The following is a 13,132-nucleotide window of genomic DNA, read 5'->3' on the forward strand; positions in this document are numbered from 1 at the left end:
CACTATTAACTACAATAAGTAGTAATAATAAAATAAATAACTACTTTTCGAAACTGAATTCAATTCTAAAACCTCTCAAGGGAGGTCATGGATTATTTAAAAGGAAATCACTTGAAATAATAAACACTGTTTAAATGTAGAACAATCGAAAAAAACATAAACTCATCTAGGCTAAAGAAATAAACGGAAACATTTATTACTAGCACCTCCCTGGACTTAGGGTAAACACTAAGTTACGTTATTTTCTGAAGTAACTCTTTTTTTCCATTCTAAAGCAGTGCAATCCACGTTTAATAAAATTTTTCTAGGAGCTAGTCACGTTTTTTTAAAAAACGTTTTTTAAAAAGTGAAACTAACTTAACGCAATATATCCAAAACTTACCATTTCAGCGTGTAATCGATATAAGATTTATTAACCAGATGATCTACATGCACGGTGTATTGTCAACACTAACAGCACAACCGCTTTCGAACTAGCTGCATTTCAAGCGCTCACTTAACCTCTTGTGGCTACCTTCCGCAACAGTGCAGTCCCGGGAGATTTCAATTTCAACCTAATTCTGTACATTTTGAGTTTGAGAATTTTATTACATAATGTCCCTAAGATGCTTAAAGATCTGTGAGGCACACGGATATTTAATTCTTCGGTTCGTTTGGAACCAAAATTCCTAAGCATTAAGCGCAGGGGGTGACGCGCGGTGGGGGGGTAGTCTAGGGGAAACCCTCAGGTCCTTGAACGTGGCCTGGAGGAGGGCCTAGCCGCTCGGAGCGACGCCGGGTGGGGAGGCTGCAGACGCGGCGTTGAGAGATGAATTTCGAGACAAGGTCGGGAAGCTAACCGTGTCTTTTTTCTCGGGGAACCACGGGACTGCAGAGCCGGAGAGAGGAGGAGCAGCTCCGAACCCGGCACCCGGTTCCCGAGTCACCGCCGCCGCCAAGGAACGAGCACAGCTCAAGCTGTAAGGCAGCCTGTTCCCGGCGCCTTGGAGGCTAGGTGGGCGGCATCTGGACCGAGCAGCCTGCGGAAAGCCCGGAGCGCGTCCAGCACAAGCCGCCCAGGGGCGCGCTCGCGCCGGCGACGCAGCGGGCGCGCGAGCGGCGGGGTAGGCGGGGAGGAGAGGGCGCACCGCCCCTCCGAGGGGCGGGAGCCGCGGTTCCGGAGGGCGGGGGCGGGGCGCGCACCGCCGAGGAGTCGGGGCACGATCCGTTGGTTTCGATTAGTGCGCGGAGCCGCGGCGGCGGAGCAGGACGGCGGAGCTGCACCGCCCGGAGCTCAGCGGCGAGGAAGCAGGGCAGCGGGGAGGCAGGGCGGCGGCGGTGCGCAGGGTCCGGCCAGCGGCCGCAAAGGTCTGGACACACGAATCAGAGCCACGGGCAGCGTCAGCCCAGATCACGGAGCCCGGCCATCGCAGCGCCCGCAGCCGCGAGCGCGCCGAGGCCAGCGCGCGGGCGAGTGCCCGCGGGCGGGGGCGCGCAGGCCCTGCCCGCCCCTTCCGTCCCCACCCCCCTCCGCCCCTTCCTCTCCCCACCTTCCTCTCGGTTCCCGCGCCCCCGCACCGGGCGCCCACCCTGTCCTCCTCCGGCAGGAGCGCTGTCCGCGGCGGCAGCCGGAGCGGGCCGGGCCGGGCCGGCGGGCCGGGGGATGGCGCTGCTGGACCTGGCCCTGGAGGGAATGGCCGTGTTCGGGTTCGTCCTCTTCTTGGTGCTGTGGCTGATGCATTTCATGGCCATCATCTACACGTGAGTGAGGGGCAGCTGGAGGAGCTCGTGGCTAGGGTCTGGGCCTCGGGGAAAGGCGGGAGTGGGAGGTATTTGTGTTTTGGAGGGGACTGTGCTTGGGAGGGGTGAAGAAAGCTAGTTCTCAGACGCTTCCCTCCATCCCCTCTTCCCTTGTACAGGATGGGGTGAGGAGGGAGCGAGGGTCCTTGGGTAGGAAAAGTGACCAGTGAAGGGGTTGCAGGGTTGCAGGCTATTGAAAAGCCAGGGGGAAAGAAGGCTGTTCCTTACATATCAGGTTGCTTGTACTGATTGTACTGGGATTCGTGTGATTTTTTTCATCTGGGCCAAGATGTATGGTGTATTGTTTTTTTCTCTCGGCATGGACCACATTTCTGTTACGGTGATGATCGATTCCACTCTTCCGGGAGCTGCTCACAGCTACCTGGAGATCTCCCTGTGGATTTTCTTCTTCCTGGAAGTGTTCAGTGCGCTCTGATAGGTGTGAAGCACCTGTCCACCTTGAAAAATGTCCACTAAACCTCCGATCTGGTTGTTATGGCTTTGAGTCATTCTTAGTGTCTACATTTCAGTATGGTTTTCTTTTTTTTCTTCTAATTCCTCTTTTATTGTCTTGTTTAGATTTGTACCCTTCTCTTGCCCTCCTTATCTCTACAGTATTTAACAAATACTTCTTGAGGCCGACAAGATACCGGTTACTGTTCTTGGCTGGAACACACTTGGTGAGCAAGACATAATTCCTGTCCTCATGGAGCTTACATTCTTGAAGGAAGATACGATGACAAAAATCCAAAGAAGTTTATTCGGGGTAGCTATAAAGCCTCTGAATAAAACAGAATAGGGTGAAAAGGTGGAGACATGCGATTTGTGGCTAGTTTTGATATTTCACTCAGTGTCTCTAAAATTAAATTTGCCTGTGTAAATAAATGAAAGAATTGTGTAGCGCACATTACTGATGTGGATGCACTTGGCTTTTAGCCTGGGAGGAAAAAAGTAAAAATAAAGAAAATTTGTAAACTTTATCCTAATAGGGAGTCTCTTAGGAGACCAGAGGACTTGAAGAAATTCGTTTCTTCTAGGTTTTTAATTTTTTTCCCCTTTTTACTACAGAAAAAAAAAAAAGATGTGCTTTTCTTTTTGGAAACATTGCTTTTTATTAATAGAGTGTGGCACTTCCTGATGCTATAGAAAGATGCTCCTTGTACAGTATACATTGATATTTCTTTGAAAGTGAAAGAAAACATGCCACTTCCATATTGTTGATATTGGTTTTTGGAGTTTTTGAGTTGTAGGTACTGAACATGTATTGGAGTTCATTTTAAGTATATGTATGGGTTCTTTTTTTAAAAAAAAAAAAGTTACTTTTCCCAGTCATAAAAATAAAAATGCTCACTATATAATGAATTTAGGCAATATGGAGAGGAATAGAGAGTTAAAAACATGTATACGCAAACATTACCTTGTTAATCTTTTGTGACTGTCATTCCAGTTATATCTCTCTGTGTGTCAGAGAGACAGCGAGAGCAAGAAAAGAAGGGGGAAACCTTTTCAAATTCATCTAATTAATAAATGGTTATGAGAGTCAGTTTAGTACAAAGCACTGTTCAAGGTGCTAGAAATAAAACACCCAAGGTCATTGTTGAAGTGGAGCTGACATGTAAAATGTCATGACCATTTCTTTTTACGTCAATAACGAATATCTCTGCAGTTCTTAAAATTATTTGTTTTTTGGTACTGGGGATTGAACCCAGGGGTACTCTAGCACTGAGTTCCAGCTCCAGTCCCTTTTTTATTTTTGTATTTTGGAACAGGGTCTCACCAGGTTGCCCAAGCTGGCCTGAAAGTTGGTGATCCTCCTGTCTCAGCCTCCTAAGTAGTTAGGTTCACAGAGTGTTCCGCTGCACCCAGCTCTGCATTACTTCTAATAGATTTATGAGAGTCTAACGTTTTTATTCATTGTTATTGATGGCATTTAGGTTGTTTGCAGTTTATAAAACAACACTGTTTTGTTTGTTTTTTGGTTTTGGAGCTGAGGATTGAACCTAAGGCCTTGTGGATGCTAGGCAAAGATTCTACCACTGAGCTACATCCCCAGACCTTTTTCAATTTTTATTTTGAGACAGTGTCTCACCAAGTTGCCCAGGCTGGCCTGGAACTTGTGGTCCTCAGCTTTCTGAGTAGCTGGCATTACAGGAGTGCACCACCACACCCAGTAGAAGTGGTGTATCTTTTAAACTGTAATACAAGTTGTTCTGTAAAAATGTTGTATCTATTCATAGGCCTGGTAACATTGTATGATGTGCCCATTTCTCTTACAAAGTGTTAGGCTTTTCTTTTGTTGTTCTATTAATTACCAATCCTGTCAAATATTTTTCATATATTTATATACTACCTGCTCCTAAGTAGTTTTTTTTTTTTTTTTTTTTTTTGGGGGGGGGTGTACCAGGGATGGGCACCTAAGCCCTAAGTCATATCCTAGCCCTTTGTACTTTTTTATTTTAGAGAAAGGGTCTTGCTAAGTCTCTGAGATTGGTTTTGAACTTGCAGTCCTCCTGCCTCAGCCTCTCAAGACACTGGGATTACAAGTGTGTGCCTCCATGCCTTGCTTCTTTCTTGAATTTTTAATTTTACTCTTTAATGCACCTGATATCTTGCTTTGTTATGAGATTCTAGAGCCCTGATTATTTTAGTTTCATTTGTCCCAAAATCATTTTTCAAATTATTGATAATTCCACTCTTTTGAAAATACCATCTTTATATTTTCTTTTCTTTTTTTTTTAATATTTTTTTAAATATTTATTTATTTTTGGTGGACACAACATCTTTGTTTGTAGGTGGTGCTGAGGATTGAACCTGGGCCGCACGCATGCCAGGCGAGCGCGCTACGGCTTGAGCCACATCCCCAGCCCATCTTTATATTTTCTTCTTTATACTTTGGTATTTTAGAGGGCTTCCAGTGGCATTTCACAGATTTATTAATCCTTGTATTTATATTTATTAATCTAGTTTTCATTTTTAATTAATGAAATTTTATTAACTGGTGAGGCAAACCTCTCCTTGTTCTTTTGCAAAACGTTTTGAATTGGTACACATTTTTACTTAAAGATGAACTTTAAAGTCTTTGTTTCAGACTCTTAAGTAATCTTTTTCTTATTGTTTTGGTTGAAATTAAATTTATAGCTTCATTTGGAAAAGCCTGAATTTCCACATGGGACCATGATATTCTGCCTCCCTCCATTATATATTTGTAATTATATATATCATACCTCTTTAATTAAAATTAACCCCATTTCAGATAAGCATCTGGAAATGTTCTTAAACTTGAGGCCACTCTGGAATTGTTTTATTTCCTTTGGCTTAATGGTAAACAACAGATGTTTTCTTAAAATACTTTTTTAAGTTTTTTACTCTTGGGCAAATTTTTAGCTTAGTTGCGATAATGTAGAGAGGCTTTGTATTGTCTATAGCCCCACAAAACTGCCTTTTTTACTGATAGTAACAGGTTCCTGAAAAGCATGTGAAAATCAAAGAAAACGCAATTAGTTTGTTACAGTTTGGAGTGCCTTGTTAATTGCAGTAAACCTGTGAATATTTTTATGATTGAATAACTGATGGAAGGTAGATAATCAACAGATTAATTTGTGTATAAATTAAGTCTCATCTTTTTTGATAAGTCTTTTTTTTCTGGACTGATTCCACCATCAGGATTTTTGATTTGATACTTTTTTAAAATTGAATTAAAAGATGCCTCCCAGTTTAATGAGTCGTTTTCAAACAGATAACTAAGCACTTTTTCATCTCCCTCTCCCAACTGTATTTAGTAAAATTGCAGTTGAATCTCAACATTTGACAAACAAGGTTAAAGAACTTTGGCAACAATATATTGGTTAAAATACTGTGCTAGATAGTTTATATTTTATTAAAGGATATGTTTTCTGAATACATATTCTATATCCCCTCAAATCCTTTTTTAAAATAAGGCAGCATACCAGTTAGCAGGTATTGATACTTCTGAAAATGTGTGCTTGCCACTGGTAGAAATGGAACCTATTCTTAAAAACTTATGGCTCTATATCTAGGTGTCAGATTAAGGAGCATGGCTTCTCCTTATTCAAAATGTTTAAGTAATATAAATATTGTAAAGAGATTTCAAGGAAAAATTAAAGCATTTTAAAAACTGGTTATATTAGAAATATTAAACACCATGTATATCAGTGTATAATGGCATCTACTTAAGTTAGTCTTGATGTTTTTTTTGTATCTTCTTTCAAATAAAGAGCTAAGGATTGGGCTTTATTTTAAAAAATAGAGCTGAAGTTGATTAGAACAATAAACAACTATTATTTAGTGAGGTTATTTGTTCTGATTTTACAGGTGTCTTACAATTCATTTAAGCCTGCAATTTAAAAAAATTTTTGGTATCAGGATTGAACCCAGGGATGCTTAACCGCTGGGCCACATCCCCAGCCGTTTTTATATTTTTATTTTGAGACAAAGACTTCCTTAGACTAGGGCCTCCATAAGGTGCTGAGGCTGTAAGCCTGCAATTTTAAAAGCCGTGATAACTTACAAACTAGAAAACCAATATTTCCAGTGTTTAGAACCATCTTCACGTGACATTATCTCCACCAGCCGCTTTGCTCCTTCCAATTTTAATACTGAACTGAGGCTTAGTCATTTCCTAACATTTTAGATGGCAGATACTTGTTGGAAGGGTCTTATTCCCAAGATTTTTGATTTCCTAAAAATAGTTGATGACGAGAGCCTCAGCAGGCAGAGTTATTTGGTGATCTTCGTGCTGTTCCCCCCCCCCCCTTTCCTTTTTGTGAGAGTAAGCATGGCTTGGTAGTTGGGGACTGAGGGGAAAGCAAACACAGGTCTGAAACTAGGTGTCTTCTTCCCTCTTAGCCCCTCAGAGCCATCTTGCAGGATAATGAGGGTATCTAAGCAGGACGGACACCTTTCCTTTTTTTACTGCCCTTTATTCTTTTTCTCCTTTCTTTTCCCCACCCAACTCTGTCCCTCTGATTATCAGTTTCCCTCTCTTTTGTAAAGTCCTAATGTTTAGCATTAGACTCTGTGTTTCCTGTTCATTGACTAGAAGTGCCAGGCTAGTGTGGTAGTAACTTCTTGTATCCACAGATACTAACTGTCCTCTAGTAAAGCAGAAGTCCTTTTCCTGGAGGTTTTTTCAAGTGAATTCTGCTTTGTACAAATACATTTCTAAGGTTTCCAGCAGAGCATTTTATACCATTTGCATAACTTTTGAATAGAGGTTATGTGTTCATTGTGATTACAATTGCAATAAACTACCTGTCAGAAGCTAGTTGTGTTTTTAATCTAAATTTTAGTATTTAGAATATTTAGGTGGTATGATTTGGGGCTTAAATTCACGTATACATTGGTCTTCTAAACCTTGATGAAATAAAAATCGAGAACTTCTTTTCTGGTTTAAACCTGAAGATGCACTTGGACTTTGGTCAAATGTTGATCAGATCTGGGTGTGTGGCATATGCCTGTAATCCCAGCAGTTTAGGAGGCTGAGGCAGGAGGATTACAAGTTCGAGGCCAGCCTTGGCAACTTAGATCCTGTCTCAAAATAACACATAAGAAGGGCTGGCTCAGTGATAGGTACTAGGGACTGAACCCAGGAGTGTTCTATCCCTAGTACCTGAAAAAAAAAAAAAGTTAATCAGTCAAAGTCATTGTGGCAGGACCACTTCATGATGAATGAATTAAACATTTCAGCAGTTGAGCCTCTTTAACCTGAGCCTAGAAACAATCATATGTTACCTTTAAGGAGAAGAATGAAAATTATAATTTAGTTTCAATATTCAGTGATAACTCTATTGATTCATTTCTCCCTCCCTTTTGCTACATACATAATTATTTCCATACACCTTTCTTTTTTTTTTTTAAGAGAGAGAAAGGGAGAGAGAGAGAATTTTTTTAATATTTATTTTTCAGTTCTTGGTGGACACAACATCTTTGTTTGTATGTGGTGCTGAGGATCGAACTCGGGCTGCACGCATGCCAGGCGAGCGCGCTACCGCTGGAGCCACATCCCCAGCCCCCTATACACCTTTCTATCTACCCTAGATTATGGAAACTATTTCTGCTCACTGGTATCTTTACCTACATCCTTGCTCTCTTTCTATTTTATCCTTCTGGAACACTAATCTTGGTTCATATGCTTAAAGACTTACTATGACTCCCCAGTGCCTTCAGGTTAAAAATCAGTCTCCCTAACAAGACATGTACAGCTCCTTAGCATACCATGCCCTTTTACCTACCTGTTTCTTCTGTATCGTTGAGTTGGTGGCGTTTGTCTGAATATGCAATGGACTTTCTGTAGAATTCTCTCTTCTCTTCTTTTTTCCTTTTTCTATAACTCCTGCTCCTTCAAGTCATTTTATATTTTAATTAATTAATTATTTTTTTGGTACTGGGAATTGAACCCAGAGGTGCTTTACCACTGAGCCACATCCCCAACCATCCATTTATTTATTTATTTATTATTTTGAGACAAGATCTCAAGAGTTTGCTCAGGGCCTCACTAAATTGCTGAGGCTATCCTCAAACTTGTGATCCTCCTGCCTCAGCCTACTGAGTTGCTGGGATTACAGGCATGTGCCACTGTGCCTGGCTCCCTGGCTTGTCATATAATGTGTAGCTCCCTACTGGGTTAGATGCTCCCTCTGTGTCTTTTCATAGTACTTCAGATTTACTCATCTAAATTGTAAATGAATGTCTCTTTTCTCATTAGATTTTTGAGGATAGAGATGATTTCTTATTTACTACTGTGTATTCAGGGTCTACTAAGCACTCAGTTACTACCTGTTAAATGAATGATCTTTGAGGTTTCTCCAGTAGCAATCCTGGATTTTTATTTATTCATTAATTCAGTCTCTGATGGCCATTGTGGTTTGAGGTATATCATAGAATTTGGGATGCTTTCAGTGATCAGAGATTTTAATGAAACTGATTAGAACAAGTAAGATATTTTTTTAAAATATTTTTTTTAATAGTTATTGATGGACCTTTATTTATTTGTTTGTTTGTATGTGGTGCTGAGGATCGAACCCAGGGCCTCACACATGCTAGGCAAGTGCTCTACCACTGGGCCACAACCCCAGCCCCACAAGTAAAATCTTTAACTCACTATTTCTAACTAGTTACAAGTTAAAATAGGAATAGGGATACATCAATAACTTGTTTGCCTTCAGATTCTTTGTTAAATCTGAATTTTCCTCCAAAGGTTTTCCCAATGGACTGGCTGTCTTTCCCATAAATAATCTTGATGCTCAGATCTGTCTTTGGGGCAGTCATAACCCAGGGCTATCCTGATTTGTATCACAAATGCTTTTTCTCCAGTCATGGAATTTTATTTTATACATGAATAGTTTAATTTAAACATTAAGTTCACTTTTTCTTTTTTATATATGTATTTTTTATGTATAGACCTTTACTTTTATTCATTTACTTATATATGTGGTGCTGAGAATCGAACCCAATGCTTCATACATGCTAGGCAAGTGCTCTACCACTGAGCCACAGCCTCAGCCCTAAGTTCACTTTAAAAGAGTAATTTTAGGGGATTTTGTAGAAGAGTATAGAGACAGTCTCATTAGTTTCCTTTTGATGCAAATGTGGCTTTGGGCCTGTGGTGTGTTTGTGGGTGCTGTGTTTTGAAGTGCTTTCTAGTGAGTGCAGATCTACTAAGCAATCAGCAAAATGCTGTGTTCTACATGTTTTCTATACACTGGAGCTAATTCTGTTGTCACTAAAGGGTTATTGAATTGGGTCTTATGTTCCTGTTTGAGAACTTAATAAGGATCTTCTCTTTGTTTTCTATGGTGGTGGACTCCTTTATATTTTGTAATATTGGTATTTATTGTCCAGTGGAAATAGTTGTGTTTTCCTGTACAGCTAACTCATTGTCAGTTATTTTTCTTTCTCTGGGGAATCTTGTCCGGAGAGTCAAGGTTGCACTGGAAGGTATGCTTTGTGTTGCTACTGAAGCCCATTTTGTTGCAATGCCATTTTAAAATGATAAGTACTGTGTCAATAATATTAGTCATGACACATACCAACCAGAATCACATAACCACCACCTTCCAGAACAAAATCATAACAGCAACAACAACAAAGGCCTTTAGTCTTTAATCACTGGGAACTGCTGACATGGACTGTGTATAGTATGGGCCTGCCGATATCAGAATCAACCTAATTTTGTGTGAAATATTAACAAATGTGGTGGCGTGGAGCAGAGGAGATAAATTCCTGGGGTTAGATAAATTGTTTTAACTGAATTCCATAGCAGAACTATAAAATAGCAGTCTGGATCTGTTAAGCAAGGTGACCTTTGTCCTTGTGGAATCCATATTCTTTCTTGGAATTTGTTAAATGCAAGTCTTGTGCCTCACATCTGGTGGAGAAAAGCTATATAAGGTTGCTGCAGAGCCTGCTGCCAGCCACCTGAAGGGGAAAGAGCACCGCCCACCACTGCCGTCGTTCAACTTTGTCTTCTCTTTCCAAGGGCTTCCCCTCCTATCAGGCTTCCCTCTTGCTGAAACTAAATTAGAATAGAAAACTGTAAAAGAAACCAGTTAAAAATGGTACAAAGCATTAACTGAAAAATCATTGTGGTCGATGAGAGTAAAAAGATGAAAAGACTAAACAATCAGCTAACATGATGAAAAAGTAACAATTTTAGAGACTTGGATGCTAGGAAATAAAAACAAAGCTGGGCACCTGCCTGTTCTCATGTTTGCAGGAGTGGGGCAGATGGGTGGAGAGGTCTGATTTGAGAGTCATACTTAGGGGACCTATAAGGAGCCTTCTGCCAGCCCTTCTTCAGATTGCTCAGGTGGCAACAGAAGGGTCACACTCTGTCCTGTCACCAAGTCTAGGTGTGGGCTGCTCCTAGTACTGACAGAACAAAGTCCCACTCCTGGGCCTGCCTTCCCCTCCCCACTGCCACAGGGAGCAAGCCCATTGGCTTTCCCCAAACTATTCAGGTATGACCTTATCTCAGATTCCTGCTTTGGACAGGGGACAGGGCTAGGTACTCCTATTCCCAACCTCTGTTGGTATCTTCTCTTGAAAGAATAAAATTGCCTTTCTCCACGAAAAAAAAGGGGGGGGGGCGGAATTGGAGAATCAACTAAGCTAACATAAGGCCATCCCATCAATTCAGAGGCAGTTAGGATCATTAAGCTAAGGCAGGTATAATGCTGGCAGAACCCCTTAATATTTCTTACTGTCACTTGAAGTTCTTTGAAGTCTTCCCTAAATAGATAGATGTCCTTCTAGCTCACAATGGAAAAAGCAGGACCCTGAAGGTCTCTCTCTTTTGCCTCTGACTCATCGCTCACCACCTTTGGACTTTAGGCTGGACGAAGTTGCTTTGAGGAAGCACCACTCTGGTACCTCCACTCCTCCTCTGTCACCACTGTTGGCAATTCCAGCCCTGAGCACTTCCCTGTCCCTGTCCTTGGGGGTGTTAATGTCTTTAGAACACCTGAATGCCTTTTTTTTTTTAGATGGTGAATCTAGCTCCCGATTTAAAATTTAATTTAAAAACAATTCCTTGGGAAAATGATACATCTATTGGAATTTTACTATGCTTTCTAACTCCCCAGAATTGCCTACCTGTATCAGGATCACTTTTTATGAAAAATGGAATCAAATCATTGATGATTTGTATAGGAAGGCTATGCCCTTTATATACCCACTGCATTTCTGGAAGTGTAATAAAATCAAATTTCTGAAAATTAAATGGATATATGTGTTAGGAGGGCAGATTATATTTCAAGAGAACTAAGAATGTTGTTAAAAATCACAAATGATTTTAACACTTGTGGTCCAAATGCCTGAGAGCTTGCCTTGCCACGGAGCGCTTTCTAGGTGTTAGAGACTAGGGGAAGGGGCTTTCTCTCTCACCCTGAGTGGGGTGGGAAAGCTGGTGGGTAGCTTCTCTGGGGGCTGTGCTGGACATTGGAATATAATGGTCAATAGAACAAACATAGTCGCTACAGTATCTTCTGGAATTTTTTCAACATCTTCATACTAAAAGGCAGTAGCTTGAAGTTACATAATAACTAGCAGTTGCTTTCTGCCTTGTATCTGCTGCAGAGTGGAAACAGTTCTGCCTTGCTGGTCTTAGCTCTGAGGGAGCCACCTTCTGCCTGTACTAGCCAAGGGACAGGGGTTCTTGTTACCCAGTGTCTTGAGTCAGCCTCTGAGGATAGGAGCATTAAGAGAAGCCAGAACTATGCAGCATCTCTGCCCAGCTAAGAACCCATCGCATGGTTTAAGAGGAGAGCATGGCTAAAAAACAAATGAGCAAAACAGTAACAGGCCATTTTTGTTGGAAAGTAATTTGTGATATTCAGTGTTCCTTACTCTTAAACTTGCATGGTTTTATGCTTTTGGATGTCTATAGCACTTTAAATTTCCTAAATATATGGTGTGATTTTAGCTTTACATACAATTTTTTTTTTAATATTTATTTTTTATTTCTCGGCGGAAACAACATCTTTGTTTGTATGTGGTGCTGAGGATCGAACCCGGGCCGCACGAGCCACATCCCCAGCCCCTACATACAATGTTAACCTAAATAGTGGGCATGATTTAAACTGTACATTAGGTGTGTTTTATGCCATGTTTTGACTTAATTTTGTTTTAACCATAATTGGGGGCTTTGGATAATTTTTTTTCTCCCCTTTTAATCTTTCTTAGTACATTCAAGTTTATTTTATGTTTTTTTAAAAAAGCATTCAAGGATTATACTTGGAAAGAAATAAAAAAATGAAAACAAAAAAATCATAATGGCTTAATATATGAATCTTTTGGAAATATATGAATTTCTAGTCTTTCCAATTTGGCATATGTCTCAGCAATATTTGACGTCTCTGAATCCCTAATCAAAACTATGATACTTCAGAGAAATTATATTTTGGTGGAAAAGTCTTTGAAATTATAGCATAGGTCTTATTTTAAAGTTATGGATAGTAATAGGTATATTTTTCTTTGTGGCTTTAATCTCATGTCTTTCTCACAGCTTTCCTGTAAGATAGGTACTATTATGTACACTTTTATTTATTTTATTTTTTATTTTTGGTACCAGGGATTGAACTGAGGGGCACTCAACCAGTGAGCTGCATCCCCAGCCCTATTTTGTATTTTATTTAGAGACAGGGTCTCACTGAGTTGCTTAGCATCTCTCTTTTGCTGCCTCAGCCTTCGAAGCCACTGGGATTACAAGTGTGCACCACCTTACCTGGCCTATGGCCTATTATACACACTTTAAAAAAACACTTAAAGAAGTAACTTGCCCAAGGGCACAGCTAGTAAGCTGGGATAGAAACCTAGGCAGTCTGCCACCAGCCCA

General features: G+C 40.7%; 1 protein-coding gene across 3 annotated transcripts in view; it reads left to right on the forward strand.

Moving 5' to 3' along the window:
• Nucleotides 1-1,492: 1,492 nt before the first annotated feature.
• Ugcg (UDP-glucose ceramide glucosyltransferase) overlaps nt 1,493-13,132 on the forward strand; it is a 67,440-nt gene continuing 55,800 nt past the window's right edge. For 2 of the 3 annotated variants that reach the window (XR_009227413.1, XR_009227414.1), the window contains exon 1: nt 1,493-1,740. Coding sequence is in view for 1 of the 3 variants with exons in the window: in XM_046451656.2 (XP_046307612.1) it covers nt 1,643-1,740 (98 nt within the window). In the remaining 2 variants the exon portion in view is untranslated. The remainder of the gene's footprint in view (nt 1,741-13,132) is intronic. The other variant, XM_046451656.2, reaches the window with a different exon arrangement.

This window comes from Marmota monax, unplaced genomic scaffold (assembly GCF_021218885.2).
Source record: "Marmota monax isolate L192 unplaced genomic scaffold, Marmota_monax_Labrador192_F-V1.1 WCK01_AAM20220418_F8-fsc00020, whole genome shotgun sequence".
NCBI classification, from domain to species: Eukaryota; Metazoa; Chordata; class Mammalia; order Rodentia; family Sciuridae; genus Marmota; species Marmota monax.